The 17,575-nt window shown below is 41.6% G+C and overlaps 3 protein-coding genes across 6 annotated transcripts; 1 reads left to right on the top strand and 2 right to left on the bottom strand.

Annotated features, from left to right (window-relative positions):
* Positions 1–83: 83 nt before the first annotated feature.
* Positions 84–3,156, bottom strand: bida (BH3 interacting domain death agonist). Of its 2 annotated transcripts, none has more exons than XM_069686648.1 (4): positions 3,061–3,156; positions 2,489–2,770; positions 1,297–1,427; positions 84–653 (listed from the first exon to the last, which is right to left on the bottom strand). In XM_069686648.1, exons 2-4 carry the CDS (start codon positions 2,751–2,753, stop codon positions 456–458), a joined length of 594 nt encoding a protein of 197 aa, XP_069542749.1. In that variant the 5' UTR covers positions 2,754–2,770; positions 3,061–3,156; the 3' UTR covers positions 84–455. The 2 variants fall into 2 exon arrangements, with proteins under 2 accessions (XP_069542749.1, XP_069542750.1); XM_069686649.1 differs by having other exon boundaries at positions 2,525–2,770.
* Positions 3,157–4,285: 1,129 nt separating this feature from the next.
* wee2 (WEE2 oocyte meiosis inhibiting kinase) lies at positions 4,286–9,447 on the bottom strand. 2 transcript variants are annotated; one of them, XM_069686810.1, is made up of 12 exons: positions 9,304–9,447; positions 8,258–8,536; positions 7,190–7,398; positions 6,760–6,817; positions 6,235–6,404; positions 6,013–6,134; positions 5,752–5,898; positions 5,554–5,658; positions 5,381–5,466; positions 5,084–5,254; positions 4,756–4,904; positions 4,286–4,602 (listed from the first exon to the last, which is right to left on the bottom strand). In XM_069686810.1, exons 2-12 carry the CDS (start codon positions 8,525–8,527, stop codon positions 4,437–4,439), a joined length of 1,653 nt encoding a protein of 550 aa, XP_069542911.1. In that variant the 5' UTR covers positions 8,528–8,536; positions 9,304–9,447; the 3' UTR covers positions 4,286–4,436. The 2 variants fall into 2 exon arrangements, with proteins under 2 accessions (XP_069542911.1, XP_069542913.1); XM_069686812.1 differs by lacking the exon at positions 9,304–9,447 and having other exon boundaries at positions 8,258–8,848.
* Positions 9,448–9,830: 383 nt separating this feature from the next.
* On the top strand, positions 9,831–16,388 carry dennd11 (DENN domain containing 11). 2 transcript variants are annotated; one of them, XM_069686576.1, is made up of 9 exons: positions 9,831–10,391; positions 11,040–11,139; positions 11,262–11,420; positions 12,288–12,441; positions 12,533–12,671; positions 13,198–13,329; positions 13,423–13,573; positions 13,778–13,846; positions 13,947–16,388. In XM_069686576.1, exons 1-9 carry the CDS (start codon positions 9,965–9,967, stop codon positions 14,140–14,142), a joined length of 1,527 nt encoding a protein of 508 aa, XP_069542677.1. In that variant the 5' UTR covers positions 9,831–9,964; the 3' UTR covers positions 14,143–16,388. The 2 variants fall into 2 exon arrangements, with proteins under 2 accessions (XP_069542677.1, XP_069542678.1); XM_069686577.1 differs by having other exon boundaries at positions 13,981–14,085.
* The last annotated feature ends 1,187 nt before the right edge of the window (positions 16,389–17,575 follow it).

Genomic DNA, 17,575 nt, shown 5'->3' with positions numbered 1-17,575 from the left:
TTGTGTGTAAATTTAGACATGCCAAAGATCAACACATTATGTAAGAAATGTGAAAATCTCATTAAGATAAAGATGAACTCAAATCCAGGAAAAATAGATTTATTCAAGTTACACAATGTAATTTCATACATGTACATGCAAAAAGCGGAATACCTGAGTACAAAACAAATCATGTATTTCAAGTGTATTTTGAAAAGATACATTTTAAGACAAATTAAACAAAAGGAAAAGTATCAGAGCACATTAATAAATGAAAAATTCAAGTGTCAAACCAAACCTTCTCTTTCAAAATACTGACTTAACTCAAAATGACTCATTCTCACTTCCCTTTGTTTCTGCTACACTGAAGACTGCCCAGCTCCCCGCAGTCAGTGGAGAATGAGGCACAGGTGCCACTTTCATATTCTGTCATCCTCCCCTTCATGTTTTACAGCTTCTCAGCGCACAGCTCAAAGTCACCCACTCCCCCCGGATCTGATGTGCTGCAGCGCGATGTTGAAGAGGGTTCTCAGCAACTTTGGAGCCTGCTCGCACACTCCCTTCACCAGGGTCAGAGTGAGGGCCATGATGACCCTCTCCTGGGCTAGATGCTCCAGACCCACGCCCTGCCTCATCACCCGCTCCACCTCACGGGTCAGGTGGTCTTTCCACTGCTGGAAAGTACAAAGAACAAAGGAATCAATCACAACATGAAGACAACACTCTATTCATGATAATGTACAGGCTGTAACTGTTGGATCTTCTTTTTCATCTTTAAACATTGTGTTTATTTTCATATGAAATGCATACATGATGTGAGAGAAGTTAACAGGGAGATGTAAACCTCCTCTAACGGAGGATTCAGAGGACATAGCCCCAAATAAGGTTCAATTAGCACTTTTGCAGAATATTGTTAATTATCCTTATCACCTCATTGTAATCAGAGTGACACAAGCACAACATGAAGCATGTTATTATATTTTTATTATGCACATGGTGGAAACTGGACACAAAGTGGGTTCTAGTAGCTGGAAATTATTACTAAATTCATCAGTGCAAAAATCAATGCATGCAATTTTACTTCTATTATTTTTTGAAAGCTATAAAGCATTAGCTGTAGGCTATTGCAAAGGTGGACACTGATTTAGAGAAAATTATATATGGTTGAGCTACAAAGGAAATCAATTACTGCAAACCTTTGAAAGTCCTAAATCATTCCAACTTAAGTAATGAGGCGAAGAAGAGATGTTTTCTACATCTATTACAGTCAATAACCATTACAAAATCAACAATGTAAAATACTTAGAATAGACTCACATGTAAGGGGGAGTTTGATATTTTCCTGCCCAGGTTCTGAGTTGCCTGAGCCACAACATTGTGCTCAAGCTGGGCTGCAATTTCTCTCAGCTCCTCTGCAACTTGACGAACTCCAGCATGGTCCCAGTTTCCTGCAGGAAAACAAGATTGTCCAAACATCAGTACACTTACATTGAATATATTATTTATTACAGGAAAGCCAGTGTATAAAAGTAGGTTTCTAAAATTGAGACAACAGCAATGAGCATTCATTAAATGTATTTTGCTATGCTGGACTTCAAGATCCCGTTTTACATTATGTAGCAAATAATTGGTTGTTAATTAGGTTAAAACCGCAAAGTAAACAAGAGAGAGACGAATGAGTGTGGATTTAAGTTTGCTTTAAATGAGACAAATGATTTGAAATGGATGTTAGTGAACTTCCTGCTTTCACTTTCTAAGTGACAAGTTGTTTTGTTGCTGTAAATGCAACTCCTCACATATCTTGGTGAATACTCTGACTTTTGGACTATGATACAATGTGATAACTTTTTAAACAACATCAGTGTGCCTGTCCCCTTATACCCTGTTAACAGGAAACTTTGTATTTCCTGGCAATGCTCTCTGTCTCTCTCCCACACGTGCACTTTCTTTCCTGGCTTACTTTTGATACATATATACTCAACAAAGTATGTTTTTCTTCAAGCTCTCGCCCCGTCTCTCTTCTTTAACCTACTATACTTTGAAGTTCTATTTCTTCATTCTTTATGTACAGAAATTCTGCTCTTTTCAAGACTTAATTGCTTTCTTCACATTTCTACTCATACTTTTTATGATATAAATGTCTTTGCCGTATTAAGCTTCTGTGGCTAATGCAGTCCAGCTTCCAGGTTTTTGAGTCGTGCAGTAAATGCATTTAATGGTCAAGGTTTTAAAGCGAAGTTTCATATTACTACATTTACAGTAGTGTTATGCAAATTCATTTCGACTCTCACCATTCCCACGCATCCTCTGCAGGAAATGCATTTTCTCTAGTTAATTTTGGTACAACCAGCACAAGGCTTTTATTTTGCACTCAGAAGAATCAGCCAAAAACAAGCCTTGTTGATAAACGTCAAACAGCTGTTCGAGATAACAGTGGTTCTAGTATGAAGCTAATTCCACCTGTATGTTATGAAAAGTGCCGTTTTAAGCGACAGATTCAGTTGCTCACTCGCCCACTGTAGATCCACTGAAGGCTGAATATCACCTAGAGAAGCTTTGATGCAACTGGACATGTGGCCATCAGTTTCCAGGTGCCCATCGTCCAGAGTATCTTTCCAGGAACCATTGGCATTTATGTCTCGGGTTAGATGTATTTCTTGCCCCAGGGAGAGAAGCTCCTTCCCGTACTCTGGACTCCTATAGTCCGCCTCAAGGAAGGTCAAAATGACCAAGGCAGCGTTTTGCCCACCACTCACATTTCCCAAGTTATCCATCGACAATCACGATCGACCTTTTAAATTTAGACAAAGAATAAGTTAAATGTTGGCTCAGTATAAAAATATTGCTACCAAAAAGTTTTATCGAAGAAGAAAATGATTAAAGCAGGGCACCAAAACAAGTAGCGAAAGTACATACGTCATTGATCGTTTGTTGTCTAATTTGTAAGCTAGAGAGACAGATAAGCTAATGCTAAGTATCTACATTTGCTACCGTTAAGTACCGAGAATAAATGTTAACGTTCAGCAAAAACAAAAGTGAAACGAAAGCTAAATACGTTATGAAAGGATAGCGCATACTCACATTCGTTACTTTTGCCTGGTTTGTCAGCTTTTGACTTAATACAAAAACTTCTGTAGTGATGCAACTGAGACAGTACCAGGCAGTGATGCACACACAGACAACTGAAGATCTTTATCATGTCGTGTCGTGTGCGCGCATCTGGAGTTTAGCTAGGAGGCGGGGTCCTAGAATGCAGCATGATGCATTCCATCACCGTCGGAAATCCGTCAAACACTACAAATATTCATCCTTGCACTCACATGCGCCACAAATGCTCAAATGTTCATAAATTTGGAAGTGCTTCTTCTGACTTCTGCGTGTTCAGGATCTTTAAATCGTAATATGACCTAAGCCTATGCTACAGATACGCGTTGTCTTTTATTGCTCAGAAAAAAACGGACGGTTACAGCCCAATACAATATTACATATAACAAATTAGCCAACATTTGTTATATATCAAAATAATGTTCCGACTTGAGTGTTCCTTCACATCATATACATGTATTTTCGCACTCGGAAACTCTTTATTCCGATTATTTCGACGCCAACTGAATGTCGGAAGTAACAGACCGAGCAGCACACACAAAAACGGAAGAGCTTCAACGTGTCGTGTGCGTATCTGAGGTTTTATGATTCCTTAAAACCAGTCAGATATTCCTAATTCAATATTTTATTTCCATTTCAACATAGATGACAGGAAACCTGCTAACTAAGGAGTCCAAACAAATCAGAAACGTGGGCACTGGATAACCACACAGAAGACATAAATAAGATTATAAAAATTTGTAAAATTAAAAATTTTAATAATTTGCCAAGTCAAGACATTGAAATGTTATGTTTAGTGCAACTTTGATTAATCTACTTACGGCTTTAACAATTGTTTACGAACCAAATTCGTAATATAAAACCCCTCAGCAATTTACTTCAGTTAAAACTGAAGGGAAATTTAAAGCTAAATATTGTCAAACAGTGTAATCACGGTAAGTTAACGCATTCTTCCTCGTCTATTCCTAACAACGGTCACGAGTCACTGTACCGCAAAACCGTGGTACAGTTGGCTGCAGTTATAGATAAGAGCAGCATGCCGCTGGAAAGTCCCTGCTGTTGTTTTGTACAAAAAGCTTTTTGCATGACATCGTGCACCATTGAGACAACAGTTTAAGGAATAAATATAACAATAAAAGATTAAATCCATCTGATCAAAAGGTTTAAAAAGTTTATTTACAGTTAAAAATATTCCCTTGATTGTTTAAGTACATGCAGGCATGCAGAACAAGTGGTTGAAATCAGTGCAAGTGTCAGATTGAATCTTTAAAACTCATGCTGCATTTTACCAAAACATGGTAGCAGTCACATTGCTTCAGAGCAGAGCAAATGCATTTGGGCCTCTCATCCCATCAGACTCCATACCCTGGGCAACCAAAACTCATGGATCGTGCAGTCTTCCTACCCACAAGCCTCCTCCCTGCTCTGGGTAAACACCCCATCTTTTCAGAGGGTTGCAGCCCCGGAGGGAGGCTCTGCTTGGGTGACAAAGCTGCCTGACGAGCCTCAAGGAGCTCTCTGTGGAGAAAATAGCACTAAGTGGATGCTTTAACATGGAATCAGTATGGTACAAAATAGGATGGCAGGACCAGGTTAATTTAATAATAAATGGTGAATTAGATGAAGAAGATATGGGCCTGAAACCCAGAACTGGGGATATTTTGCTCTTACTTTTCAAGCATGGCCGTCCTGAACTTCTCAACATTGAGCTCTCTGCGTAGCTGAGCAGCCAGCCTCCCGGTCCTCTCATCCCTTAAGACTGTGTGCTTGCACAGCTCCCTGGCAGACGGCCGTTTGGTCAGGTCTGGATCCAGTAACGCCTGATAAAGAAAAAAATAAGGTATTTTCAACCAGCAATGCTTGTGATAAAAGGGAATGAATGCACTTTTGTTAATGTCACGTATACAGGCTGCAGCTCAATAATTAAACCAAAAAAAGTCAGGTGTGTTACATTTAAATATTCTAAATACATAAAAGCTCATCCCGAAAATATGACTACCTGGAGTAGGCTTTTAAAGGGGGGTGATAGTTCCTGTGGCACTTTGGGGAGCTGCCCCTGTCTGAGGCTGTGCCACTCATCTCCATTTTGGGGCAGAGGGGGAGCCCCGGCTGCCAGCAGCACCGTAAGGCCCAGAGCAAAGATGTCTGCCTTGGGGAGCTGGCTGTAATCCTGCAGGGCATCGAGACAAATGAAACAATCAATACAAACATTAACAGAAATGGAACTGAACCGATTTGTTTTCATCTACAGGCCTACAGTGAGATGCAACCAACTTTACTGATGCAACATTTGTACCTCATGCAGGACCTCACTGGCCAGAAAGCGGCTGTCCCCCTCCTCTACTTGAGGACTGTTTGTTGATGTCACATGACCTAGATCCCCTGCAGAAAACAGAAACAACAGATTAAAGCAACCAAAGATTTTAAAAAAATGGTACATTTTTACACATTAAATCATATTAATAATACCAATTTTGTAAATGACTCCTGCTGAAGTGCTGCCGTCATCTTCCTCCTCACTCTCCCCTTCTCCCGGTGCACTTGTGCTTGAGCGCTGGCAGATAAATATATTACCTACAAAACAAACACAACGCAGATTTAGGCACAGAAGGCTAGACATTGGCAGTGGAGCAACATAACAGACCCACCCTGATGAATGAGACATACTTGGTTTTATGTCCAGGTGTACGAGGCCTGAGCTGTGGATGTATTTGAGCCCCATAGACACCTGTATGAGCAGATCTTTTAGCTCGGCCTCTGAAAACAGCTCACCCTGCACCTCCTTCTTTATGATGGCATCATTGAGACTTCCACCTGACACATAAACACATTGACAGCATCAAAAAAGCATTATTCAATTTATTTCATTAGATATTAATAGTTCCGTTCAAGCCCAAACTGAGCTTTTAATGTCTAGGGGAAACCTACCATCACAGTATTCATTCTGAATAATCATGTGATGATCTTCTGCCCAAGCTGAATAATAGCGAACAACATGTGGGTGGTGCCCAAGAACAGCATGTGCATACACTTCTTTTAGGGCCAGCTGCCTGAGAGGACCAAAAAAGGGATACATTTGAACAATTCATGAACAACATGAGAGAAAAGTGGACAGTGTCTTTGGCAAAGAGAGCCATGCTGCTGACTCACTCGTTGGCAGAGCCTGCCAGGGGTCGGCGAGAGCGTTTTATGGCGTATAAGCAACCATCCAGCCTCTTCACGCACTTGTAAACTGCCCCAAACTCGCCCACACCAATGCACTCCAGCTCCAGAAACTCGCTCTCATAGCGCGACAGCATTAGGGCCTGGACAGCTCGTCTCTGCCAGATAAACAGAGAGTATCATGTGGTGAAAAACCCAGGAAATATCTAAAAGGAGAAACGCACGTCACTGAGCTCACGCTTGAGTTTGATTACAGCGAGGAGATCCACGGTTCTTTTGTGTGATGCTTCACCAAATATGGTAGCACTTCCACAGGGAAAGGGTTCTGACAGAGCTTTTTGCTGGAGATTTCTTAGACATATCCCGGAAGTAGGACTGGCAGCATGTAATTTTGGACTAAACAACAAGTGAGGAGGCGGCCGAGGATGACAAAGCCTGATGATGAAATCATATCAGAGGCATCTGAAAGGGAGGGTTATATCCACCAGAAAGCACTGACAAAAATAGCCGTACCTTTGGTGGGAGAAAGGGTTCATCATCCTCCTCAGATGACGTTAAACTGTGTTTCAACCTGAAAGATGAAAAAGGGCCTTTAGACCTTCATATAGTCTAAAACATACGGCATCGGTAAGGCATTTCAGTCAGGCCTATGTGTGGGGGCACTAAAAAGAGATAGGTGGAGATATTTAAACTTTCAGTTTTCCCCTCAGTGCCCTGTGTGGGTTATTTACCAGCCTATTAACACAATCAATGTTGGCCGTTTAAAAATGGCTCATTGTGAGAACTACAATACATTACAAGTGGGCCCATTCCCCCCGTGACATGACATGTTCCACATTACACATTTTACAGCTATTATCACCATAACAACCCACCAGTGAGTAATCGTGCTCAACACAAACCGTACAGATATGCACTACAGCACAATTAAAAAAGAAATTACCTGCGTCCGTAATCGTCATCATCATCACTCCGACAACTGGTCCTTCGCTGCTGCTCACTGCTCCTGCGGACTGTGTCAGGGGTGAAAGGATTCACGTTGACAGAGGGAGCCTTGATGTGGTCGGCTGCAGCTGAGAGGAAACGCAGGGTCCTCTGATGGCGACTTATCTTCGTGCTGGAGCAAGGCTGGGATGCCTTGGAGAGCAGGCTCTACGGGACGGGGGGGGGAGCAAATACTATACCAGAAATATGCACCGAGCAATAGAATTTGTAAAAGATGGGATTACAAAGCAATGCATAACAACAATAAAGTGCAAGGGACAAGAATAAAACAGTGACAATAGGTTAAAGGCAATGTCAAATAAAAACATTTTTAATTTCTGTAGTCAGAGTTTGAATCTTTTACAGCCTTAGGTGGGGAGTTCACAGGTTTTGCTTCAGAGTTTAAAAAAAGGCTGAACTTTTCTTTAATTGTGTGACAGTTTGCATTTACATAACTGGCTGTAGAGGATCTAAGAGGCTGTCAAGAGTTAAAAAAATGGCAGAGATAGTAATGTAGACGGGTCCCCAACGATTAAGCAACATGTAAATGAGAAATGAACATCAAAATAAATCCTAATAGACTATGGTATGCCTAGGTTGGGTAACAAAAAAGGGGTTATATGTGCTCTCTTTTTTGTTCTGGTTAAAAACCGGCAGCAGATTTTTGAATTAAGTGTAGTTTATCGTTTGGAAGACCAGTAAAAAGAGCATTACAGGGGTCTTAACTTCAAGATAAATCCATAAGTAGGGTTTTCAGCAAACTGTTGGGATAGGAACGGCTAAAACCTTGCAGTGTCTCAAATAGAAGAAAGCTGCTTTGATTAACTTCTTTATGAGGAATTTAAATGTTAAGTCACAGTCTAGGATATGACCAGGCTTCTGACTTGATCTGACTTCTGATTGATTTAATCTGTTGGGGCTGACAACTGACAAGTTGGAGAGAATTAATACTATTTTGATATTTGAGACTCATTTTTACAAATCATCTCAGACCACAGGTTCAAAATCATGTTGATAAATTTCCCACCTTGGGTGTGCTGGGCGAGTCACAGAGCCTGAGTTTCCTCCAGGAGGCGTAAGGTATGGGGCTGGTGCACTGCACAGGGGAAGATATGATGCTGCTTCTGGCGCGGTGGCGTTGCACGCGGGGCGTCCTGCACACAGAACTTGGACTGCGTATCCTGGGACTGCAGATCCTGAAAGTGCAGTCATCTGAGCTGTTGTCACTGCTGCTGCCCTCCTCTCCACAGCTCGAGAAGTCCAGCTGCTGGCTGATCCCTTCAAACAGCGTCGCCATGCTTGGGGCCTGCGTTTGGCAGAGGTATCCTTTAGATTTTAAGACTTAAGTGCTCTCAATTGAGTCAAATGGAGGATTAACTTTTAACCTTTGGGATTGATGTTGTGCAGATTAAATTAGAAGGCCTGAATTTGAGTCTCTTTAGGTACTGTACCTAGCATAAGTATCCACCGCACTTTGACATTTCTACATGTACAGCATTAAAACCTAGAATTCAAATACTTATTTGGGTCATTTCATAAAAATACAAGAGCAGTCCAATGATCAGATAACTGTTTAATGCAAAGTTAAGCTGAAGGCAATTGGTTGCACCTGATCTCAGTCAGGGGTTTCACAGCAAAGCACTCAAAGCTTTTGTATTTTATTTGTTAAGAATATTATATACCATGAAAGATCCCCCATTTCAATATTATATACCATTTTTTTAATCTATTGGAGACAACCCCAATAAGTCAACTTAAATATGGAGTTGTATGCAAGGAATGCAATATGCTGCTAATACATCACTAAGATCCCAGGTCACAACTATAAACCCACTGTTGACTTCTACTCTTCTACTGCCTCATCACGCAATCAGTAAGTCAATATTACTTAATAAAATGCTTTCATAAATGTAATTTTCAAGACGTCTGCCAACCATATCATGTGAAACAGCGCCACTTGTTACTTTTAGACTCAAAGCTCAGAAGGTGCTTCACATATTGTGTCATAAAAGCACACATCAGTACGCAGTGTGAGACTGAATTATATTATCTGTTTGTTATGTTTTTACTCACGAACAAGTCGCTTTCCCCTCTGCCACCACCTGCACGTTTCAATCTCGCGCCCTGTATGTAAATTACTTCCTGTTTAAATTACCTTTGCTGCCGGGTTAACACACCTTGCTCTCTGGTTGGCTGAAAGGTTACTCTAAAATTAATGTTAATTGAATAAACGACTTCATGTAGCGTTACCATAAAACATAGAAAAAACAATTGTATACAAACAAACAAACAAATGTATATATGGATTTACATTTAGATGTATTATTTAATCTCAAATTTATAAAATCACATTAAAAGTTACATTAAATAATATTTAAAAAAATACTATTAGGGATGAAAAAAAAACAGGCACGCTATATCTGTATCACTAAATAATTATTATGAGAGTATGAATTATTATGGATAAAATAAATGCCCCCAAACTAAAATTAGGTCATTGAATTAAATAGTAATAAAGACACGTGGGCGGAAGTCCGCGACGTCATCAAAACAGTGAGACAGGCGGAGGGAAAGCAGTCCGTCAGTGGATGTGACACGCTTACAAATACACAGAAAACAACCCAGCGAGCAGCAGGAAACCATGATCCGGCTCCAGCAGCGTATTTAGTGCGCTCGATACAACCGGACATCGGACTTAAAGGATATTTTTCTTCCGTCTTGAGACAGCAGCACCATGGTGAAGAAGTCGGACCGAGCCCCGCTGCTGGACTGGGAGGAGGTCCCACCGCCCGATGCGAACCAAGCGGCCCCGCCGCAGCCTCCGCAGCAGCGAGAGGGAGACGCAACGGCGGAGAAAAGTTCGCAGCCAGCCGGTCGGGGGACACCGACAGGCACCGCGGCTGTTACTGGGTGGAGCAGCAATGGCAACAGTAACGCCGCCATCACCTGCAGCCCGACGAGGAGTGTGACAGCTGTTGTTGCCAGCGGGAACGGAAGCCCGGGCCGACCGCGGACAGGGATCTGTGGGCACGGCTGGGATCGCCCGGAGCCTCTCGGTACAGATCGCAATGTTCCCTTCCCCGGCCTCTCCGTGAGGGATCAGTGGGAGGAGAAAGACCAGATCGTGGCTGTTTTTGTAGTTACCTTTGATACAAGATCAGGTGAGCAATCAGATTCAGACTCTGATCTTTTATTTCGCATAATTAAAATATCGGTTGTGGACTACATAACGAAATTTTCTGAAATGATCATCCGATGATATTCTGTAATCTTAGGGTGTCTGTCTCCTATGTCTTACGAGCTAAAGTGCATTATATTGAGTCATGGGGGGAGAAAGATTCATGCTGCTATCAGTCCAGGCTGGACTGGCAAACATTTCTAATGTCAAGAATCCAATAAATAATTGCAAAATCAATCCCCAGAGGTGAAATAACTCTTATTTTGGTGGGGAAATCCTTTCAAAGGAAATTAACTTTCAGATCTGGCTTTCCCGTTTTCGCAAGCTGTCAAACTTTACGCAAGATTTGAGAAACTGAAACCAAATGTTGAACTTCAGGGAAACCATGTAGTTTGATTTAGCATAGAACATGGTTTATTATTTAGCAGACAAAATATACAACATACAAAAAACATAAAACAAGGCCATACGGTCAGTGTATGGATGTGTACAGTAGCTGAGTCAGTGCTTTCTTACTGTCTCTGACCTCCTGACTCCCCATGACTCGCATACAGAATAAGGAGAAGTTGTGAGGATGAAAGTAGAGAGATGACAAGTAACTTCCTGTTAATTTTCTGTGTGTGAATTTCAGGGAATATGGTAGAGTGGTGTCTGCCTCACGACATCAACCTCGATGGAGTTGAATTCAAGTCGATGGCGAGCGGTTCCCATCGGATCACCAACGATTTCATGTATGTACTCCCCCAAGAGAAGAAGCGTGAAATGTGGTGTTTAGAGGGTCACATTTCTCTTCAATCCCTGCCAGAAATCTGTCTCCGTGTTTACTCCTCGTCTCTGTTTTGCCTTTGGCTAGATATTTCCGTAAAGGCTGTTACTTTGGGCTGGCCTGTTTTGCGAACATGCCTGTGGAGAGTGAGCTGGAGCGAGGTGCCAGGATGAAGTCTGTGGGAATCCTGTCTCCCTCCTACACTCTGCTCTACCGCTACATGCACTTCCTGGAGAACCAAGTCAGGTAAATCATGCATATGTGTACGTCCTTTTCTTTAAACCTTTTTTCTTATTTTGCCACCTTTGTCTGCACCACTTTATTTGTGTTCTGTTTACCTTATTTATTTCTCACCGAGCCGTGTTTACAGGTTTGTCTTTATGTGCCTGCATCCTGTCCTTGCTTCTTTGTAAGAAAAAAAAATCTCATCTATTAAACATAAACTCAGAGTCCCAGCTTCAGCTTTCATCACCGGAGCCCATTTACATGCAGTTTCTGTCAGAAGTGTAAGCACGGAAGTGGAAGAAGCCTTGACAGCAGTTCTCTTATCTTCAGTAGCTCTGCTCCTCTGCTTCAGCCTTCTCACGGAGCTTATCTCCTCACTGACTATGTATAAAATATGACACGGGTTACACACACAGGTGGCTCAGGTTGCAACCTGAATTAACCTTTTTTCCAGTCACTATAAAGTGGCAAGCACATCTTTACAATAGTGTTAATATGACATATGTAGAGCATGATTACTGTTTGGTTAAACAGGTTCAAACAAATAGAAAAGGGGCATTTCTGTAACATTGATGGATACCAACCAAGCATGATCTGTAATCTTGCATTATAGATGACCCAAACTGTGCCTGAAACTAAATACAGTCTTCTCTTTACAGTTTAGGACAGATAGAGATTGAGTTAAGACTTTCAGATGAAAGCTACAGTTCTTTAGACTTTAAATCTATTGAATTAAACTGCTTGAAATGTGAGCATGGAAAGTTTCCTAGTAGAGCAACTTGACAGATCATTAATATAAATATGTGATTTGTTTAAACACCCAGAAGCACACTTAATCTGCTTAATTATACAAATCTGAGAAGCCTTTGATGTCTTGTCGCCCTGCAGACACCAGTTGCAGAATCCAGGCCAGTATTCTCCACTGGAGGCTTTCTACGATGATAAGAAGGCGGTCCTCCCCCCTGCAGGAAACGGTCTGGTCACCGCCTGCCCAACCTGGAGTGTTACCACCATCAACCGCTGTATGCACCCGGAAATGAAGGTCTGAAAGCAGTAGAACATACCTAAATTGTCAATGAAAATAGGTTTGATCAGCAGGAAATAACCTTTCTGTCCCTTTTTCCTCCCTGCAGATCACACACCCAGCTGGCTGCATGTCGCAGTTCATCCAGTTCTTCGGGGAGCAGATTATGGTGCTGTGGAAGTTGGCGCTTCTTAGGAAACGTATTCTCATTTTCTCCCCCCCGCCTGTAGGTGTGGTCTGCTACAGGGGTGAGAGACTCAAACACACACGCTTACACACGCTCACAGCCATGTAAATGCTTTAACTATAGACAAGTGTCTTACTCAAAACTCCACAGGAACATTGCCCCTAACACCACACCCCCAACACTGAACACAACAGGACTTTCATTTGAACAATATTAACAAACAAAAACAGGCATTAATTTGCAATAATATTTAATTTGCACTATAACTCAACATGCAAAAACATTAAATGTGCAATAAGGTTTTTATAATTTGCTATAATATCTCTAAAGGGTTGTAAAACCCACGAGACTGCACTGACTGCACTTGTTTTTACTACTTTTTTAGTCTAACTTTTTTAGTACATTTATATATGTGTGTGTGTGGTTGAGAGCGTGGGGGCGTATAGAGAGTATTCGTTTGAAGTGATGCATAGCAATAAAAGCAATATTCTTATAAATCTGTGCTTATAATAGATCAGGATGTAATAAATGCCCGAGGTGGGGTCTTATGTGGAGATGTTTCATTAAGTGCTCTTGTGCTTCCTCAGTGTATTGCTGTTGCTGCCTGGCCAATGTTTCTTTACCTGGAGTCGGTGTCACTGTGCCTGAATTACGGCCTTTCTTCTACATCAACGTCGCCGACATCCCCGCCCTGGAAACAGAGATGTCATATGTAGCCTGTGAGTGATGCTTTACCGTGCAAAATGGTGATTTGACTTGTAATCTGTATCAAACAATCCCTAATATGTGAGCATGTTTTTATTATTTTAAAGGCACCACAGAGAAGATTTTCGAGGATAAGAAGGAGCTGTATGACGTCTATGTCGATAACCAGAACGTGAAAACGCACAGAACCCATTTGCAGTCGCTGCTCCGAGTGAACGCAGCGGATAAAGAGAAGTACAGAAAACTGAGCGAACAGAGGTAAACTGTGTAAATAATAGCAATATTTTAAATCAAGTGCAGCTTTTTAAATGTTGAACATGATGAAAAAATGGACTCATAATTTCTGGGAAGTGAAGTTTTGTTGTATTTCAAGGAGTGTAATCAAGTGGACCTGCAAAATTAAAGGCTAAGGATCCTATTTTTCCAGTTTTATAACAGTAGATGATTACTTTTTGTTTCCAGGCAAATGTTGCTGTACTCTCAAGAGGTGGATGGAGACTGCACTTCAAATGAAGAGGACCTTTTCATTCTGTGAGTCCTTGAAAGGTGTATTCAATATGTTTAAGGAGAGCAATGCTTTTATGTTGAGGGCCGTAGTATGACGCAGCCGTCTTTCATCCTGCCCTCCCAGGTTCTTCATGGAGCTGAACAACCGCATCTTCCAGACCCTGTCAGAGGTAGCAGGGAGCACTGATCCCACCCTCACTGAAGAGCACATGAGGGCCATGGGGCTGGATCCCCAGAGCGATCGCTCCTTCCTGCTCGACCTGCTGGAGGTGTACGGCATCGACGTCGCCCTGGTCATAGACACCCTATGCTGCCCCTGAGCCCCTCCTCAGCCTGGAGAACTCAAAATGCCACTGGATATTTGTGCCTTTTAAGGCCCACAAACACACACACACACCAAGACACTGAAGACACTGCCTCCACCCTGGGACTTCCATCTCTCGCTTGCAGTCCCCTCCGTGGGCGTCTGTTTTCCCTCTTTGTGTGTCTCATCTGACCTGTGGAGACTGTTTCCAACCAGTGTGGATGGTATGGACACTTAATGTTAGTCCCACAGTGGCTGATAAACACTTGCCTATCAGACAGTGCCCAGGGCAGCAGTGTGTTCTTATAAACGTTCACATCTCGTTTGTCAGCAATATTTCGTTCAATTTTTTTTTGTCCTTTTTTGACTCTGACTCTGGACTGATACACTGGATAAAAATTCACTCTCCTGCAGCTTTGGTGTCCACTAACAGTTTCTGAGAAGAAAAGATTCATAAAATATGGGTGAGTTTTGAGTTTTGACTACTGGAAATGCATCTTTGTGCTTCAAAATATTTTTTTGCAGATTACAGACGAAAAACATGATATGTTTCTTGTTCTGATACTGTTGGAGTCTGTTAATCAAAAAGGAAGCAATAGGAGTCTGTGTGTTTGTTGAAACCATCAGCCATCATTGCTTTTTCTTCTAAAAGAGAAAGTGAGCGAGTTGTTTGTTTATGAGGTGAAACATGTTTGTTAATGAGTGTTTTTATAAAGAGGATGGTTTAATAATGAAATCAGAATAAGAAGGGAAAAGCTGTTGTTCACTGTTTAAGCACCTTCAACACCCGGTCGATGTGATAATGTGTCTCTGTGTGATGGAGGATGTTCTGGAGACTTGTAGTTGTGTCATGTTTTACCTTCAAATGCTGAGCTTCTTCTTCTGTCAGTGAATGTGACTCTATATCACTAACTTATCATGAATGCTGCACTATGTAAACCACTGGACCATTTCTTGTTGCACACAATGATCATGCTTAACTGTAATCTTTTAAAACCACGTTTATGAATTACAGTCTGCAGTTGCAGACTCCCATTGTTTTTGTACTTGATCCAGAGGCTGGTTTGACAGCGTAGGCTAATATATTATATCCTTTGTGCTCCTGTTTAAAGAAGAGTCCCTGATGGAGCTGTTTGTAGTTTACTCACCAGCTTCAAAGAGATCCTCTCTGTCTGTCTATGTCCTTGACAAAGATCTCTTTGTGTTTTGGAGATCTGGTGTTGGTCCTCTTTGGGCAGATTCACAGAGAGGCCCCCCCGTCTGTTCCAGCTGAGGGGTTTTCTCCTCCTTTTCATCACAGTCCCATTGAGTGAATCCAGCTCGAGGGATGGGCCAACTGTGTCTTTTGAATTCGCCTGGCAAGACTGGTTTAGTTACTCCATCACATTGCCAATCAGAGCGATAATTTGTTCCATGTTGGAACACATGAGGTTGATTCTTGCCTCTAATTAATTTGGACTGAGTGGTTCTCAAACATGCAAGCTTAAATACCAAGTCTTCTTTTTTAATACACATCCTTTTAATTTCACTTTTTTATGGCCACATTTCAGATATGATCTTTCGGGGAATGTTCCCCACGTTGAGCACTACTGTTGGTCTTAAAGCCTGTGCTGTACTTTGATTTAACCCCCATCAGATGTTTTCTGGGACGGTTAAAAAATAGAAAAAGTGCACTAAGTATTGTAATATAAAGAGAAGGGCACTGAAGCTTTATTGTTTAAATGGGGCCTTAAGGAAACGTGATGTTCTCGTACTTACCACAGCAAAGTGTCCGACTCTTTCCTGTACGTACGTCAACAGTGTTTGCTGAAAGATTAAGAACATCGTACGTTTACTGTTGACTCTTTTTATTTGTCAGCAGCTGATGCTCTTGCCTCTGATGGTGTTTGCTTTACAGGTGTACGTTAAATGTAAAAAGGAATGTACACAACACTCACCACTGTATAAAATGCCTTCTTTGTGGAGCCGTTCACAGACGTGTACCAGCATTAGCTAAGTAAGTTGTTTGTACAGCGTGTCACTCTACTGAATGTCAAAGACAGCAAAAGTATTGCACACATGCAGCAACACATCCAAGTAGTGTTTTTCTTCTGGATTGTACTGTAAATCAAGAGCTTTCACCTGAATAACTAATAAGTCTTCACCTTAATAATGTGAAACACTGTAAGAGATGTCAGTAATGTACCCATGACTTCAATAGCATGAGCAACTGTTATTTTCACTGTACTGCCATTGTAAACCAATAAAACATTGATACAGTCAGGTGTTATCTAATCCTCTGCATCACTATTTTCATCTATATTTTAAATAATCCAAGTCAACCTACACCTCTCTCCTCCCTGTCCGACCACGATCACTGCTTTCATTGCTCTCCAAGACACGTTTAGGATGAGCTGCAAACAACTCAAGTTGCAGTGCCACAACAATATTTAATCTTCTTTAATATGTAGGAATATGCAGAACGTACGGGTTGTAGATGGTCAGGAGGGGGTACTTTAACTGCTGCTGTGGTCATATTAATAGTTTAATATTAAAGGACTCCACTCCACTAATTTTACACATGAAGTTCAGTTTGATTGTCATGAGTATCACGTCTTATTTGTACAATGCAGAAGATATTATAGGACTGAGTCTGCTCTAGAGGAGCTTCCCTAAAGTCAGAAAAAACCAGGATGGTAAATGGACTGTACTTGTATAACGCTTTTCTTCTGGCCACTCAAAGCGCTTTTACACTACACGTCACATTGACCCTTTCACACTCACGATCACACACTGATGGCAAAGGCTACTATGCTAATATCCAATCAGGATCTGTGGACATCATACACCACTGTGCCTTCAGGAGCAATTTAGGGATCAGTGTCTTGCTAACTGTAGCGGTCAGGGATCGAACCAACAACCTTCGAATTGAGAGAAGACTGACTACCAATCAGCCACAGCCGCCACACAAGGGTGTCAACCTGGTATTTTGTGTGGGCTTGTGAGTTTAACGAACTGTAAGTGTGGGATTTGGGAGCATTGAAGGTATAATTAAAGCTGCAGTTGCATTATGGGAAATGTAGGATCCAGCGCTTTCACAGTTTGACCCATTCTGAGGCCATTTAGTAAGGTTATCTTGGCCTCTGCTGCTTAAATTGTGATTATCCGGGGCGCTGGTTTAGCTCAATTGGTAGAGCAGGCGCCCCATATACAGAGGACACAGTCCTCAATGCACTGATTGCAGGCTCGACTCCCGGTCTGTGATCATTTAGTGCATGTCATCCCCCGCTCTCTCCTCCCCATACTTCCTGTCCGTCCTCAGTTATCCTATCTAATAAAGGCAAAAACCACAAGATAAATAAAAGATAATAAAATAAAATGGGATCATTCTTTTGTTTTATTGTCTCTTTTGAATCTCCAAACCATATTAAAGAACAATAATAAACCACTGGGGTACCTCTCTGACAAAT

Source organism: Semicossyphus pulcher, unplaced genomic scaffold (genome assembly GCF_022749685.1).
Source record: "Semicossyphus pulcher isolate SPU_LCO1_2020_fin unplaced genomic scaffold, fSemPul1.0.p SCAF_8, whole genome shotgun sequence".
In the NCBI taxonomy this organism is placed as follows: Eukaryota; Metazoa; Chordata; class Actinopteri; order Labriformes; family Labridae; genus Semicossyphus; species Semicossyphus pulcher.
The sequence above is the reverse complement of the archived record's forward strand: the minus strand, read 5'-3'. Positions and strand labels throughout refer to the sequence as shown.